The sequence below is a fragment of the Haliotis cracherodii genome, unplaced genomic scaffold (genome assembly GCF_022045235.1).
Source record: "Haliotis cracherodii isolate W230 unplaced genomic scaffold, xgHalCrac1.p SCAF_8, whole genome shotgun sequence".
Classification (NCBI taxonomy): Eukaryota; Metazoa; Mollusca; class Gastropoda; order Lepetellida; family Haliotidae; genus Haliotis; species Haliotis cracherodii.
The window spans coordinates 58419094-58433025 of NW_027266341.1; the positions used below are offsets into that span (position 1 = coordinate 58419094).

Sequence of the window (13932 nt, forward strand, 5' to 3'; positions counted from 1 at the left end):
CCGAAACCCGTTAGTCACCTCTGACGACAAGCATAGTTGCCTTTTACGGCAAGCTTGGGTTGCTGAAGACCTATTCTACCCTAGACCTTCACGGGTCGTGACATTTCTGAGTGTTTCAAGTCTGACGTACTTTAAGGGAGATCTTTAAGGGACAATCGTTTTGACAGCCTCAAAAAAAAAAAAAAATCTGAAGGGTCATGTAATATATATATCACACTAAATCCATTTACAATTTTTCAAGGTTATTCCATATATGAGACAATACAATAACAAGTTACCTTTTTCCTTTTTCTTCTTCATACTCCATGACTGGGCAAAATCACTGTCAGAACTCATTAGGAGGTCTGAGCTCGACACACTGTCATCCACTGATGAATCCTCGGCACTCTTAGAACTGTCCCCACTTTTATCCTTGACGTCCCCATTTTTGTCCTTGATGTCCTCCTTTGTGACCTCACTCTTGTCCTTCTCAAGTTCCCTCTTTTTCTTTTCAGGGACCTTCACCTTGCTCGATTCCTCCCCATTAATTTTCTCTTCCTTTCTTTCTTTCTGTTCCTTACACATTTCCTCTGCCAACTCTTTCAGCAATTCCAACTGGGCTGCCTCATTTTCAGTTTCACTTAGAGGCCTCGAGCCCTTAACACCATCATTGTCATCCTTTGTTTGGCTTTCAGATTCATCAGATTTAGATTCAGTCTGCTCATCTTTACTTACAGTATGGTCATCCCCTGCTCCATCAGTTGGTCCAAATGAGACTGGGACATCAAACTCATCTGAATCATTGTCTACATCACAGACTTCATTAGATACAACATCATCTACACTGACGTCCATTTTGGATTCCTTCCTAAAAGAAGACTTTGACACGTCTTTTTTCCCGTCCCTGTTTTTAATGGGAGCTTTTTCCTCTGTTTTTGACCCCTTTCTGACCTGTCGACCTTCTCTAGCACTTTTCCTACTGACCTTCACCTCCTCCTCTGTTTGTGCAGCACTATTGTCATCATCACTTAGAGAAATATGCCCGTTGGAAACTACGCTTTCATCCTCGGTGGTTTCACCATTCTCAACTGGGGCTTTCTCTTTAGATTCCAAGGCATCACATAGGATTGTATTGACAGACTTGAGGAATTCCTTGATGCCAGTATCCAGGGTTTTGGCACCATGGTCCTTCTTACTATTAGCCTCTCTACTGCTATTTTTAACATCTCCTGATGTATTAAGATCAACGTTTAGAACTTCCAACATTGTATGAAAGCCAGCTGTTAACCCTAACAGTTGGGTAGAAACGTTAACTACATTTGATGTACCTACTGTGAAATTGGCGATCGACACTAAATCTTTATGTGTTTTACTGGTGACATGCTCTTTACTACTCATAGATTTACCCGTTGCTTTCTGAGGCTTGCTACTGTTTGATTTCTTGGAGTCTGTACTGCTCTGCATCTTGGCTTTCAGCTTTTCCTTTTCAATCTTTTTGAACAAAGAGTCACATTCTCGCAACAATTTCTTCAGTTTAGAAGGGTCGCACACATAGCACTTCCACTTAGACCCATCTGGAAATAAAGCAGAAGACTTTTGAAGAATTTGCAGCATTCAAATCTATGAGGGCATCCTGAATCCTTGGGGGTTGACTTCTAGAACCTACAAATCTAGGGATCTCCTAAACACTTTACTTTTAACAAAAGGGGTCATGCCAAGTACCCCTCGGCTTCCATGCCTGATTTCCAACATTGCAATGATAAAAAATCATGGCACATGTACCCTAATAGTAACATAAAAATACAAGAAAACAGTGACATCACAATCCCCTGCCATGAGGCACATTAGAAGTTTGTTTGTTCATATAGTATTCATAAAGTAGTGAACATAAACTATATAAAACAGCCCCATAATGCCTGAAGAAGAGATAGGCACTTTGGCTGCTCTTTTGTCAGTAGAAAAAATGATTAAATGTGAAATTATTACATGCAAAAGGTCCTTTCTCCGGAAAAAATAACTCAGTCTTGATAAGTATCTCTCAGATAAGCTAACTTCAGTTGTTTCTGAGAAAACCAAGTTGCACACACTATGCACAAAGTAAAATAACATGGGTCAAGGCAGCACAATCTCATTAAAGTCAGATCTTTGTTCTCGCTACCGCTAAACAAAGATCTGAGGACATCCCATTACGGGTCATGTCAGACCGACCTTGCGCGAACTTTGATCGACCAATGGAATGACTGACGAGAAGTTGACATTAGCCAATCAGAAGGCAGCTTACTCGTGCTTTACAGCACTAATTTAAAATTGGCGACTGCGCTTCGAAACATATTTTGACAAATTCTTGATTAAAAATTTGAGACCTGAACAAAAGAACATTTTGGAATGGCTAGTAGTAGTCTAGATTGTATGGATTCAGTCGTTAACCCCATAACTATCGTTCGGAATACCCAGTGTAAAAAGTTTTCAGGGTTGCATGATAAGAAATCACATTCCGACTGTCACTTTCATGATTTGGTAAGCAACGCTCTGATTGGTCGGGCGAAAGGTCGTTCTGACATGACCCCTAATTGGATGTCCTCAGATCTTTGTTTAGCGGTAGCGAGAACTAAGATCTGATTTTAATGAGATTGAGGGCAGTAACACAACAAATAATTTACAGGACCAATTTCTGAAAATCAGTCTTGACAAGTATCTCTTAGATATGCATGCAAACTTTCATTCTTAAAGCTTCAGTAGTTTCTGAGAAAACCTGTCCCCATTGCGCACACTATGCCCTAAGTTGAAAAAACCTGGGCAAGGGCCATAACTCTGTAAAACAAGTAATTGATAGGACCAAATTTCGAACTTAACAAGTATTTCTTACAAAAGCATGCCAACTTTCATTCCTCTAACTCCAGTGGTTTCTGAGAAAATTTGTCCCCATTTCAAGTAGTATGCCCAAAGTTGAAAATCACAGAGAAAGGAACATTGCTCTGTAAAAAATTAATTGACGGGACCAATTTAGAACTCTTATTCTTATTCTTAGGTACTGTCAAATCACAAATTGAAAACTATTAAATATATTCATACGACAAGTACACATTTTCACCCTTTGTCTTCTTTGTACAAATCCGTAATATGCCAGTGGGATTGTCACTACAATCAATCACAATTTGTGCCTCTTCTTTACACAATTATCGAACAGTTTCATACATTATGTGATATTTACAAAAACAAAATCTACTAGCCATACACAAGAGGACAGTTATCTGGATTTCATACTTCAATAAACACTATCACTACAAAAACATCCTTCCAGATTTTACCATCAGCCATGACTGTGGTGAGTTCCGCCCGGCTGAAGTTTCTTATGATACAGGACTTGCAGAAAGCATTGTGACAGTGATCACAACCGAGGAGCCTTCCTCCCTCCCCACACCATCGACACTGCTCATCCAATCCATCCTCGTCCTGCTCAATCTTCCCACTGCGATAGTAGCTGTAACATTTCTGGAACACAAGTGCAGCAATGATTACAAATCTAGGGGGTTTATCTAGAACCGCCAGACACTGATGTACAGCCAAGACAACAGCAGATGACAGTAAAAATTCCTAGTTTAAAATTCCTAATCAAACATTTTCCAATTCCCCAAAATTTACGAAAATAATAATAGTAAAACATTATGCTTTCCCCTAAAATTTGCTTGCCATGGGCACTTAGTTTGGAATCCACATGATCCTGTTAATCATCTTTTACAACAAGCATGGGTCGCTGAAGACCAATTCTATCCCAGATCTTCTCGGGTGAACTTCGGACAAGTGACTAATTCACGGACTGTAAAACATTACTAACATAGACATACAGTTCTCAGCACAATTGTTCCCCCTGATCTACAATTCAAATCATGTGCATGGAAGTAACATCCTATTAATTGTACACAGACGATTCTCAAACAGTCTGCCAAATACTGTTTGTCTATCAGCCAGAACTTGTCCCTTTGCATCCTTTTCAGTTTGCTTGTTTCATCTGTCATTTTATCTTCAATCAGCACTTTTTCAGCTATATGATAGCAGTCTGTAAACCAATGAGTCTGGACCAGACAATCCAGTGACGGATATCATGAGCATTGATCCACGCAAGTGGGATACGATGACATGCATCAACAGGGGTTGAAAAATACCATTGCCCGACGCCAGTGCCATGTAAGATTTAGATGTCTGAGAGTTATATACGTTTTCTGGCATGCCCGTGAACAAGTAGAGCATACAATAGGAACTGGGTCAAGTTTCATGAGAATGTTATGTGATCATGTTACGATAATTCATTGGCTAATATCTTGCTAGTGTCACAGAATGGCAATCTAATTTGCATACAGTTACACCAGTCAACCAATGGGATTAATACACTTTGATGTCAGGCAGGTCAACAACAATGAAAACCAGGCTTGTTTCATTGATAATCGTAGTAACATTTCCATATATGGCACATGCCTCTTGGAAATTGAATGATGGACAGTTGACAACATTTCTTTGAATTTGTAATGTATCCATTCACTTTGGTACAGCTGATTGCTATTGCAGGATATTTTTGAGTATGGAACAATTTGACCAGTCACCGTAGGGACTTCCCGCGCTCCACGTATTTCGATTGTGAAAATGTTATGTTGACATAATAGTCAAATTGCCACAAACATGACTTTTATTGAGTCAAAGTATGGCATTTATGAATGTATCCATTCTATGGCAACTTAAGTTCATTTCAAGGCATAATAAATGGCGGTAATCTGACCGTTGTTGCTGTAAATAACTGAGTATTGCGTGACCTGTTTGTGGTGATCAGCTCATAATGTTTTCTGAGATTGTAACCAATGATGTCACAATGTAGACATCGCTTATCTCATCCAAGATATATCTCCTGTGGGGGACTGTTTGGGATGATAAATGTACTGCAGATTCAACCTTCAGAGTACTGTTTCATGCAGCAAACATACTATCTGTTTTTAAAGTTGGGTAAGGTGGGGTGAAATTGGATTTAACATTGCGTCCAAGATTATTGCACTTATACAGCGACGTGCATGTACGTGTGTGCGGCTACTTGTACTAGTCCGGACTGATGCCGATTTATAGTGCTAGCACACTGAGATACCATGCTGCAGTTTATCATGAATACCCCACTCAGACACAGTATACTGACTCCGAGCCGACCAGTCCTTGTTTTAGCCCCTTAATGCAGACTGCCAGACAGGGTAACAACAAGTACCATCTTTTAATGTCTTTTGGTATGACATGGACAAGGATTGAACCCCGGACCTTCCGCTCTCCGGGCGGACATTCTACCTCTAGACCACGGAGGCGGTTGAAAGTTGGATAAGAATCAGAACTTGTCACAGTACATCCTTAAAAGTACCAATTCACAGGAAATGTGCTCGGCCTTGCCTCTAATTGTTTCACGGCAGGTCAATCCTGATAATGTACAATCCTTTACTATCGCAAGACCAAGTTATAGCAATTATTTTAGCATTGTTGTTTGGTGATAAAAACATTGACCTTACCCTGCATATTAGGACTTTCAGCTCTGGGTGTCGCTTAGCAGCTCCAGACACATTAGGGTTGATCTGCCTCCCACAGGACGTGCAGTTGACGATGTCCAGGTTATCTGGTACTGTGGAGAGGTAGCAGATGTCACAACACAACTAGCAACATTCAGGTAAGTTAGGCTGTCTTACCACAACATATTCAACTACATCACTGCAAGATGACAATGTCATTGATATACCCTGCAGTGGTAAATACTTCAACTAGTATTTTAGATTGCATGCCAAATGTGATGGTATCAAAAGGTACCAGCTCACCATAGACTTAGCTATGTGCCAAGTTAGGTGAAGAAATTTTCACAGTTTTCAAAAACTGCTCTGGAAACGACCACTACCGCCATTTCCAGTCCAAGTCAAAATTGATACCATGCAAACTCAATTTGTTTTGTTTTTTAAATCCCAAACTATCACAAGTCAGCAGTTCACTGCTAGTCCTATCTATGTTTCAAGTTTGAGTCCATTTTAATACCCCCCCCACCCCCCCCCAGTTGTTGTAGGGACAATAACTGTGCCTGAGTCAGACGAACCAATGGTTGATAGTATCAGACCAGTGTACAATGCAATCTCTGCCATGTCACATCCCTTTGCAAGCATATGGTACTGAGGATATACTCTGATCCTGGTTTAGGTACCAATGCCATAGTAATACAGATTCACAAGATACTTCATGTCGATAAGTGCTGTTGCAATGGTTTCATGTATCATATTTTGTTCTCTGATCAAGATCATTATTTTATCAGAATGACATTATAATATAATCCCAAGCCCTTTTGATTGACGGTCCTGTATGTACTTCATACACCTCAGAAACAATCAGAAATTATTTTGAACACACATAAACTTCGGTATAATAATTACCTCTGGAAAATTCTGGTCCGCTAAACCGTATTTTCTTTTCTTTCACAGGTTCTGGTTTAACAACAACAGTACCTGAAAAATCCAAATATAAACAGATCGTCAGAATGAAGTCATCATTCTTGAAAATGTAGCTGAAAACAAGTTTCTTGGCATCATTTTCATTTAGTCGTCAATACAAAAATTGCTAGCTGAGCTAACATATTTCGTGTCAGTTTGGGTGCCTTATTCATCTTAAACATAGTGATAGTAAACAGTTTTCTTCTTTCAATGGGATGCCTACCTTCGGGCAAGTCAGGTATGGACTCAGCATCTGAAATGTCAGAGTTGTCTCTCTTTGACCTAGATTTCCTTTTGGAATAATCAGAATCGTAGTCATCATTGTCGGAGTCACTCTCGTGTTTCTTCTTACCAGACACTTTTATCTTCATGGTAAATGCTGGTTTCCTGAAATGAAGAAAAATATTTACAGACCTAAGATTATAAGCAAATAAATTTCTTACACAATATTTTATACATTGTTAATATTACATGGGAACCATGACTTACAACTATGATATTAGGTGCTATAGTAGATTTGAAATTCTTTCTAATGTTTTTTCACTTACCTCTTGGAGGAGCCTTTTGAGCTTGAGCCCTGCAACATAAAATAAGGTGATGGTTTCAGGGAATATTAAACTGAGAATTTTTGTGTTTAGCTGCAGTGATCCTTTTTTTTTTAGGGTAATCCAGCCTTCTCTTCAAAGGGGAGCATGTCAGGAGATATCAAGAGGGCTAGCAGAAATTCAGGCGTTATAAGGGGTTTTCTTAGAAGTTATCACGTCCTTTCATAATAAACTTTGCAACTCAGCAATATCCCACACAGGATGAAGACCAGACAACCCAATGCTTCATATTGTTAACAATGATTCATGCCGTCAGGATTTGACTATACACAATCAACCAAGTGACTGAGGCCGATTGACCTATGCTAACCCAGAATCTCCACAGCAGTCATGATTAACTATGGCCTTCAAAATCTACACTATATAACATGTCTATGCTACAATATATATCTAAGAACCGTCAAAAGCCTTCAATATGCTAGATGTTATCACCAAAATGTAATTCAACCCCGATTGAAGCATTATATGCATGTTTTCATCAAAGACATCCTAAAATTTCACTGAACATAATAAACATTGCTTGCATCAGTAGCCTATTCCTAGACTTTTTTTATATTTTGTATCTGTAAACCATAATGCCTTTTAGAAACAATGGCTTAGACACAATGTCACAGGTTTGAAGCAAAAAAACTCAGCAGGGTTCCTGTAGCCTTTCTTTGTAAATCAATGTTTACACGGTCACAATAAAACATACCATAATGTACATGAGAACAGTGTTCAAAACCAGATCTAATATTCAACCTGTGAACTGCATAATAAACATACATAGGTTCATGAGTGTAAGATATACTGAAAGTCTGCACTAACCTCCATTGTAGCTATTGATGGTCAAACCTGAAGCCTTTCACTTTTTCAAGTCATTTTGGTTTACCTGCAAATCAACAGACATATACATAACAAAACACAAAATGTTGTTTCAGGGCATTGAGAGGTCTTTGTCATTATCCAATCCTTCCCGTAAACAATAAATTTAACCATTTTGTTAGGATTACACAACCATTCACTAAAGCTCCATTACATTTTATTGACCTGTGTTACTGTTGTTTATCACAAGATGTGTCATTATTTCAATATCATTTGCTCATGTTAGATTGTAAGAAAATCACAATATATGATAGTGATATGTCATTATTGGTGCTGATACATGAACGTTAACTGGATATTCAAATCATGGTTCTATATCAATCTATTTTCTGAACATGAGGGCTTACTACATGGTAGTTCATTCAATATTGCGTTGCATAAATCAAACTAGCTGTATGAACTATCATTTTCTATGGGGCTACAAACAACTTCATCAAAGCTATTGTTAACCCCGCATGGCTTTCCTTTCAATCACTTGTTTCTGTCTTACCAAAACCGGTAAATCATAGCAATATATTAACCTAGGAAGCATGTGTCAAATAAGAACCAAAATACATCGGCTTATCATGCTGTTCAGTGAGAAATAAGCTCATCCTCGACAGTGGATTTCGATTAATATCAACTAACAACAATTACCAATCTTCAGAATCAACATGAACAAGTAAAATTTACAAGAAAATACCTTGCGTGACCATAAAGCGCTCGATTCAAAGTTAAACTGCACAATCTTATCAATTCACGGACAACAGATGATGGATACCTATTTTCGCTCCAAGAATGAAAAACTAAACCGGAAGTTTACGAATAGACATGCGCGATCAAAAAATTCTATGGCGGGTTTCTTTTCCTTTTCGCAGATATGTTGCCTAAATTGTGGGCAAAATGTCGTGTAACGTAAGATTAAATCAACACTCTCCACTCCAAAAAGCCACAGCCGCAGTAAACATCAGCGTATCGAGTGTGAGGCAAAGCTTAATACCGGAACTTGTTTACAGTGTGACAGCAAGGTTTTCCGCGAAAATCAAGTTTCGCAAAGCCGTTCGCCCTGATAATCATAAGTAGAGTTAAGCTCGCAGTAACTTTCGGTTCTCTATCTGTGGGACCTGGTCCATCTGTTTGGCTTACTTGAGTGAGAAATACAGTTGACTGACACACCGGTTCCAAGTTCACATGAGCTATGCAAGTCTGCCGGATTTGCTCTCTGGAAACATGGCGGCGAACAATGTATCACGTGACCACGTCAATGAATCTCATTAGCATAATTTATGCAAGTTGTACCTCATTAGCATATAATTTGCATAACATAAAATTTTTGTGGGTGGGGTCGGTAAAGTTCTTTGATAATTGTCACTTATCTAAAAAAATATGTTCGAGAAATCTCCAGTTGACCACCTTCCTCTGACCATTTGGAACAATGTCATCTTTGAATCTTGTAGAAGAACCTTGCAAAATTCATTTAAAACACTGACGTCATCAATAGAAATCCATGTATATGATCCTTAGGGCAAGGACATGTCACGCTGTGAGATGTACATATTGCTTAAGAACCACTGTGACAATCGCAGCATTGTGTCTGGTGCGCCGATGAGACTACCTCTTGGACCAGATTAACGGGTTCCTCTATTGATTGACTTTAGGGACAGTTCTCTTTTCAGGCGTAAAGTACACCATACAAAACAACAGTCTGAAACGGTGCATCTGTAAAAGTGCTCCGAAACAACGCTAGATCGTAACATGCAGATTTTAAAGACGACCACCGTATACATTTCTACAACATGCATAAATACGTATACATTTACATAGGCAATATACACACCTACATTTTCTGAACAGTGTGGTAGCCTCGTGGTTAAAGCGTCCGCTTGTCACGCCGAAGGCCCGGATTTGATCCCTCAAATGGGTACCATTTCTGGTGTCCCCGCCGTGATATTGCTTGTATGTAGCTGAAAGAACAGGAAAACCTCACTCACTCACACATATACTTGGATGTACATGTGCATTGTGAATACATCAACTTGAATGAGGTAATGCGCGATGCCAATGCATCTTGATTGAGGTAGGAGACGTTACAACACGACATCATGAGTTTAGGCGGGAAAGGCATTCAACCGTATAGGAATTGCTGCGGAAGCTTATAATAGTTCTTGAAACCACACTGGAAACAACTACACCCTAATGTATATCCTGACATGTCGTGACAATGGGATCAGGTTTGGTCTTGCACCAAAGTTCACCGACGGGTGGATGGGAGGAACTGAAGGTGGAGATTTTTTTTATTAATCGACATTTAATAATCAATCAGTTGTCCTATGACAAAACCGCAAATCAAACGCACGTTGCATAGCCTGAGTAGGTATGATATTTAACACCTTGGCGACATTTGGTATAGCTGATTTGTTTATGTCAGCACTATTCCATCAAGTGGACAAACCAAAGTAGTGTTTGATTGTCTTTGTTCTTTAACGCCGCACTCAGCAATATTACAACAATATGACGGCGCTCTGTAAATAATCGAGTCTGGACAAGACAATCCAGTGATTGACATCTTGAATATCAATCGACGCAATTGGGATACAATGACATTCATCAACCACAAGTCAGCGAGCCTGACAAACCAATCCCGTTAGCCGCCTATTTACGACAAGCATAGTCGCCTTTTACGGAAGCACGGGTTGCTGAAGATCTATTCTACCCCGAATCTTCACGGGTCGACAAATTAGTGACTAAAAGCATGGCCATCTATCACCGCCTTCAGGTCACGACGCCATGCAGGGAATAATATTGACACAGGTTTTCATATCATAACTTATTGCATTCAGTGTGTGAATATTGAAGGTGAGGTAAAAGTTTAACGTCCCTTTTTAGATCATTGCACTTATACATGGCGACGTTCATGAACGTGCGCGTGTGTGCCATGGCTGCTGGCACTAGGCCAAACAAATGCCGGTATTATAGTGAGATACCATGCCGCAGTTTAACATGGATACCCAACTCAGACACAGTATACTGACCCCGAGCCGACCATACCTTGTTTTATACCCTTAATGGCCAGGCAGGGCAACAACAAGTACCAACTTTTAACGTCTTTTGGTATGATGCGGCTGAGGGTCGAACCACCGACCCTCCGCTCTCCGAGCAGACGCTACCACGGAGGCGGCCTGTAAATATTGAAGACCACATGACATAGTAATAAATAAACCATTGCACTCTTTACTATTCCAATGCAAAACTGTTTGTTTGACCACAATGAATTGATTACTGTATCATGAAATTAGTTCAAACATTTTATGAAGTTGGCGGGTTGGGGGTGGGGTGTCAAATAAAGAAGCCAATAAGCAATGGCGACACAATCTCTACTTGACACATATTGGGATTGGTATTTGTTCCTATTGTGTAGCGCAAGCGACGCATAACGGCACCATTTTAAAGGGATGCAACTCTATACATGCATTTTGGCGTTTCACATCCCAATCATCCATTTTGTCGATGTCCGTTGGGTCGACTAAATGTTATTTTCTTATCTTTGATCAGTATCTGGCATACAATGAGAAAAATGCGGAAATATAAAAATGATACGCAGATAAGGTCAGCATTAATGATAAGGTCATACCAGTATAATACCATCTTTATGGCCGCTACAGTACTTGAAGATGAACATTATTACTAAAAATAACCTGGTTTCTATGTGAAGGGGTCGGTGGGCTAGCCTAGTGGTTAAAGCGCTCGCTCGCCACGCTGAATATCTGGGTTCGATTCCCCACACGGGTACGGTGTTGAAGCCAATTTCTGTCCCATTTATTTGAACTAAAACGAGATGAACAATTGCATTTGGGGCAGAGGTTCACAAGGCATCAAAGACGCCACAATGCGTTGTTCAGAGTTGCATCCCCTATGCGTGCAAGAATCCTATGATCGTAAGTTCGAATCCCACATTCGTGTTTTTAGGCCTAACCGCACTGTAACCGTCCTCATGGGTATTTCACCAAAGTGGTACATTGTATGGCGTAATGGTTGCACCAGTGAGTTAGAACATTAGATTTGGGTCATACTGTCTTCCACATCAAGGCAACATTACACCATCTTCACGAGGCAAGGGAGTTGACTGTAAAAAGTCCAGTTTCCACCCTTGACGAACTACGCTGGAATTTCCAGGCTCGATCGTAGCGCCACCAATGGCTATTACGAGTTTCTGTCCCTTCTATGTCCCTCCTATTGACCAATAAGATTCCATCTCTTATATTACTTGCATTTGCTTCAAACAAAATGGAGGCACCCAGTCAAGACGATCTGATCGATAATCAAGATCTATATTGTAATTAAACGGGTCCCCGCGAAGTGCATGAAATCACCTGAGCACATGAAGAAAAAAATCAAAATATCTGACGATGCCCAGTTGAAAGTACACAAGCTTTGCAAATCCTGCACGTTAAAATTCATGTTGTTTACAAACGGGATGTCTCGTTCGTTACGCGATTTTGATTGGACTTTGCTTAGACTCGTTAGTCAAGCCAAAATGTAACTCCGCAATACCAGCTAAGTTCGGCAAGGGTGGAAACTGGACTTTTATAGTCAATTAACGTCCTTCCCTCGGAAAGATGTTGGCGTGACGAGCGAACGCTTTAACCACTAGGCTACCCGACCGCCCCTCGTCAGGCTGTCAAATATGGATGATATGTAAAATATATATTGAAATTAGATACGCAAATCAAGTTCACATAACATATACACCACCAGGACTTAAAACGAACTTAGTACAATATGAACATAAAAATGTACAAATATACCAAGCTAATGGTGACGAGAAATATTGACGACAGGCAGTCGTATGGCACATTGTGTTCATCAATGTGTAGTTTCTGTATGCCTAATAGTATTTCTCTCATACAGGAAGCTGACAGTTAAAGTGTATCTGATTACTACTTAACCTTTTTCAATTAGTCAAGATCCGGGGTAGAATTGGTCTTCAGCAACCCATGCTTGCCGTAAAAGGCGCGACTATGCTTGTCGTAAGAGGTGACTTACGGGATCGGGTGGTCAGGTTCGCTGACTTGGTTGATGCATGTCATTGATCCCAATTGCCTGGATCGATGCTCATAATGTCAATCACTGGATTGTCTGGTCCAGACTCGATTATTTACAGACCGCCGTCAGAGAGCTGAAATATAGCCGAGTGCGGCGTTAAACAACAAAAAAATAAAACAAAAGTTAGTCACGATCAAAAGGCCACCAACAAAATAGAATACTGACTGATTAGTAAGGCTGTGATATACATTCAGTCATAGATTACAGACTATTATTTTACTCTCTCACGTGATCAGTATGAACTGGGCGCATCGACTTGCATACATATACTGCAGCCGCAATGCCACATCCATCGTCAGACAGGCATGGCTAAAACAAATTATCTTGTCATTGTCATTCATAGTAATGGCTCTCTTAAACTTTCCCACGGCGGTGATCACCGGGCCATGGCGCAATACGAGCTTCTTGGTAGGCTGCTAGTGTTGGAATGACCGAATGGCTGCTGAACGGCAACATGCTTTAATGAATAATCCCACACATGTCACAGTGGCCAGTATTTTATCAGTGTCACATATAACATGAAACATATTATTGTATGATAAATCAGAAAGCATAACCCTCTCGTGATATTGAGTTGGGTTTTACGCGGCTGTGAACTGTACTGGTATCCCGCACATCAGCTTTGTGAGGGAAGAAAACCCGAAGAGATGCAGGTTTTGCACGTTTACCGCTTTGGGTACTGATGTGGTACGGAAAAACCTGAAAACATAATCTGGGCGAAACCACGACCATACGTTCTGGTACGTTTAAGGGACGGAAGGCATGGCAGGGCCTCTGACGACTGGGTCATACGTGCTCCCTGCCCTTCTCGTTGGGTGAAACATGTTAGCAGCAACGGCGTCGAACATACGTTGTCTCGAACGTAAATCCCACTCGACCGCACTTGTACAGTGAAGATTTGCCAGTTAAAT

The 13932-nt window shown here is 40.2% G+C and overlaps 1 protein-coding gene across 2 annotated transcripts in view; it reads right to left on the minus strand.

The window, feature by feature from the left end:
• Window positions 1-9154, minus strand: part of LOC139450493 (transcriptional regulator ATRX-like) — a 38044-nt gene extending 28890 nt beyond the window's left edge. The window contains exons 1-8 of one of the 2 annotated variants that reach the window (XM_071232210.1): window positions 9065-9154; window positions 7883-7946; window positions 7019-7047; window positions 6694-6857; window positions 6414-6485; window positions 5514-5623; window positions 3288-3471; window positions 1386-1553 (exon numbers count right to left, since the gene is read on the minus strand). In XM_071232210.1, coding sequence (XP_071088311.1) covers window positions 1386-1553; window positions 3288-3471; window positions 5514-5623; window positions 6414-6485; window positions 6694-6857; window positions 7019-7047; window positions 7883-7888 — 733 coding nt within the window. In that variant the 5' untranslated portion in view covers window positions 7889-7946; window positions 9065-9154. Of the gene's footprint in view, window positions 1-278; window positions 1554-3287; window positions 3472-5513; window positions 5624-6413; window positions 6486-6693; window positions 6858-7018; window positions 7048-7882; window positions 7947-9064 lie in introns of both variants that reach the window. The other variant, XM_071232209.1, reaches the window with a different exon arrangement.
• Between the last annotated feature and the right edge of the window lie 4778 nt (window positions 9155-13932).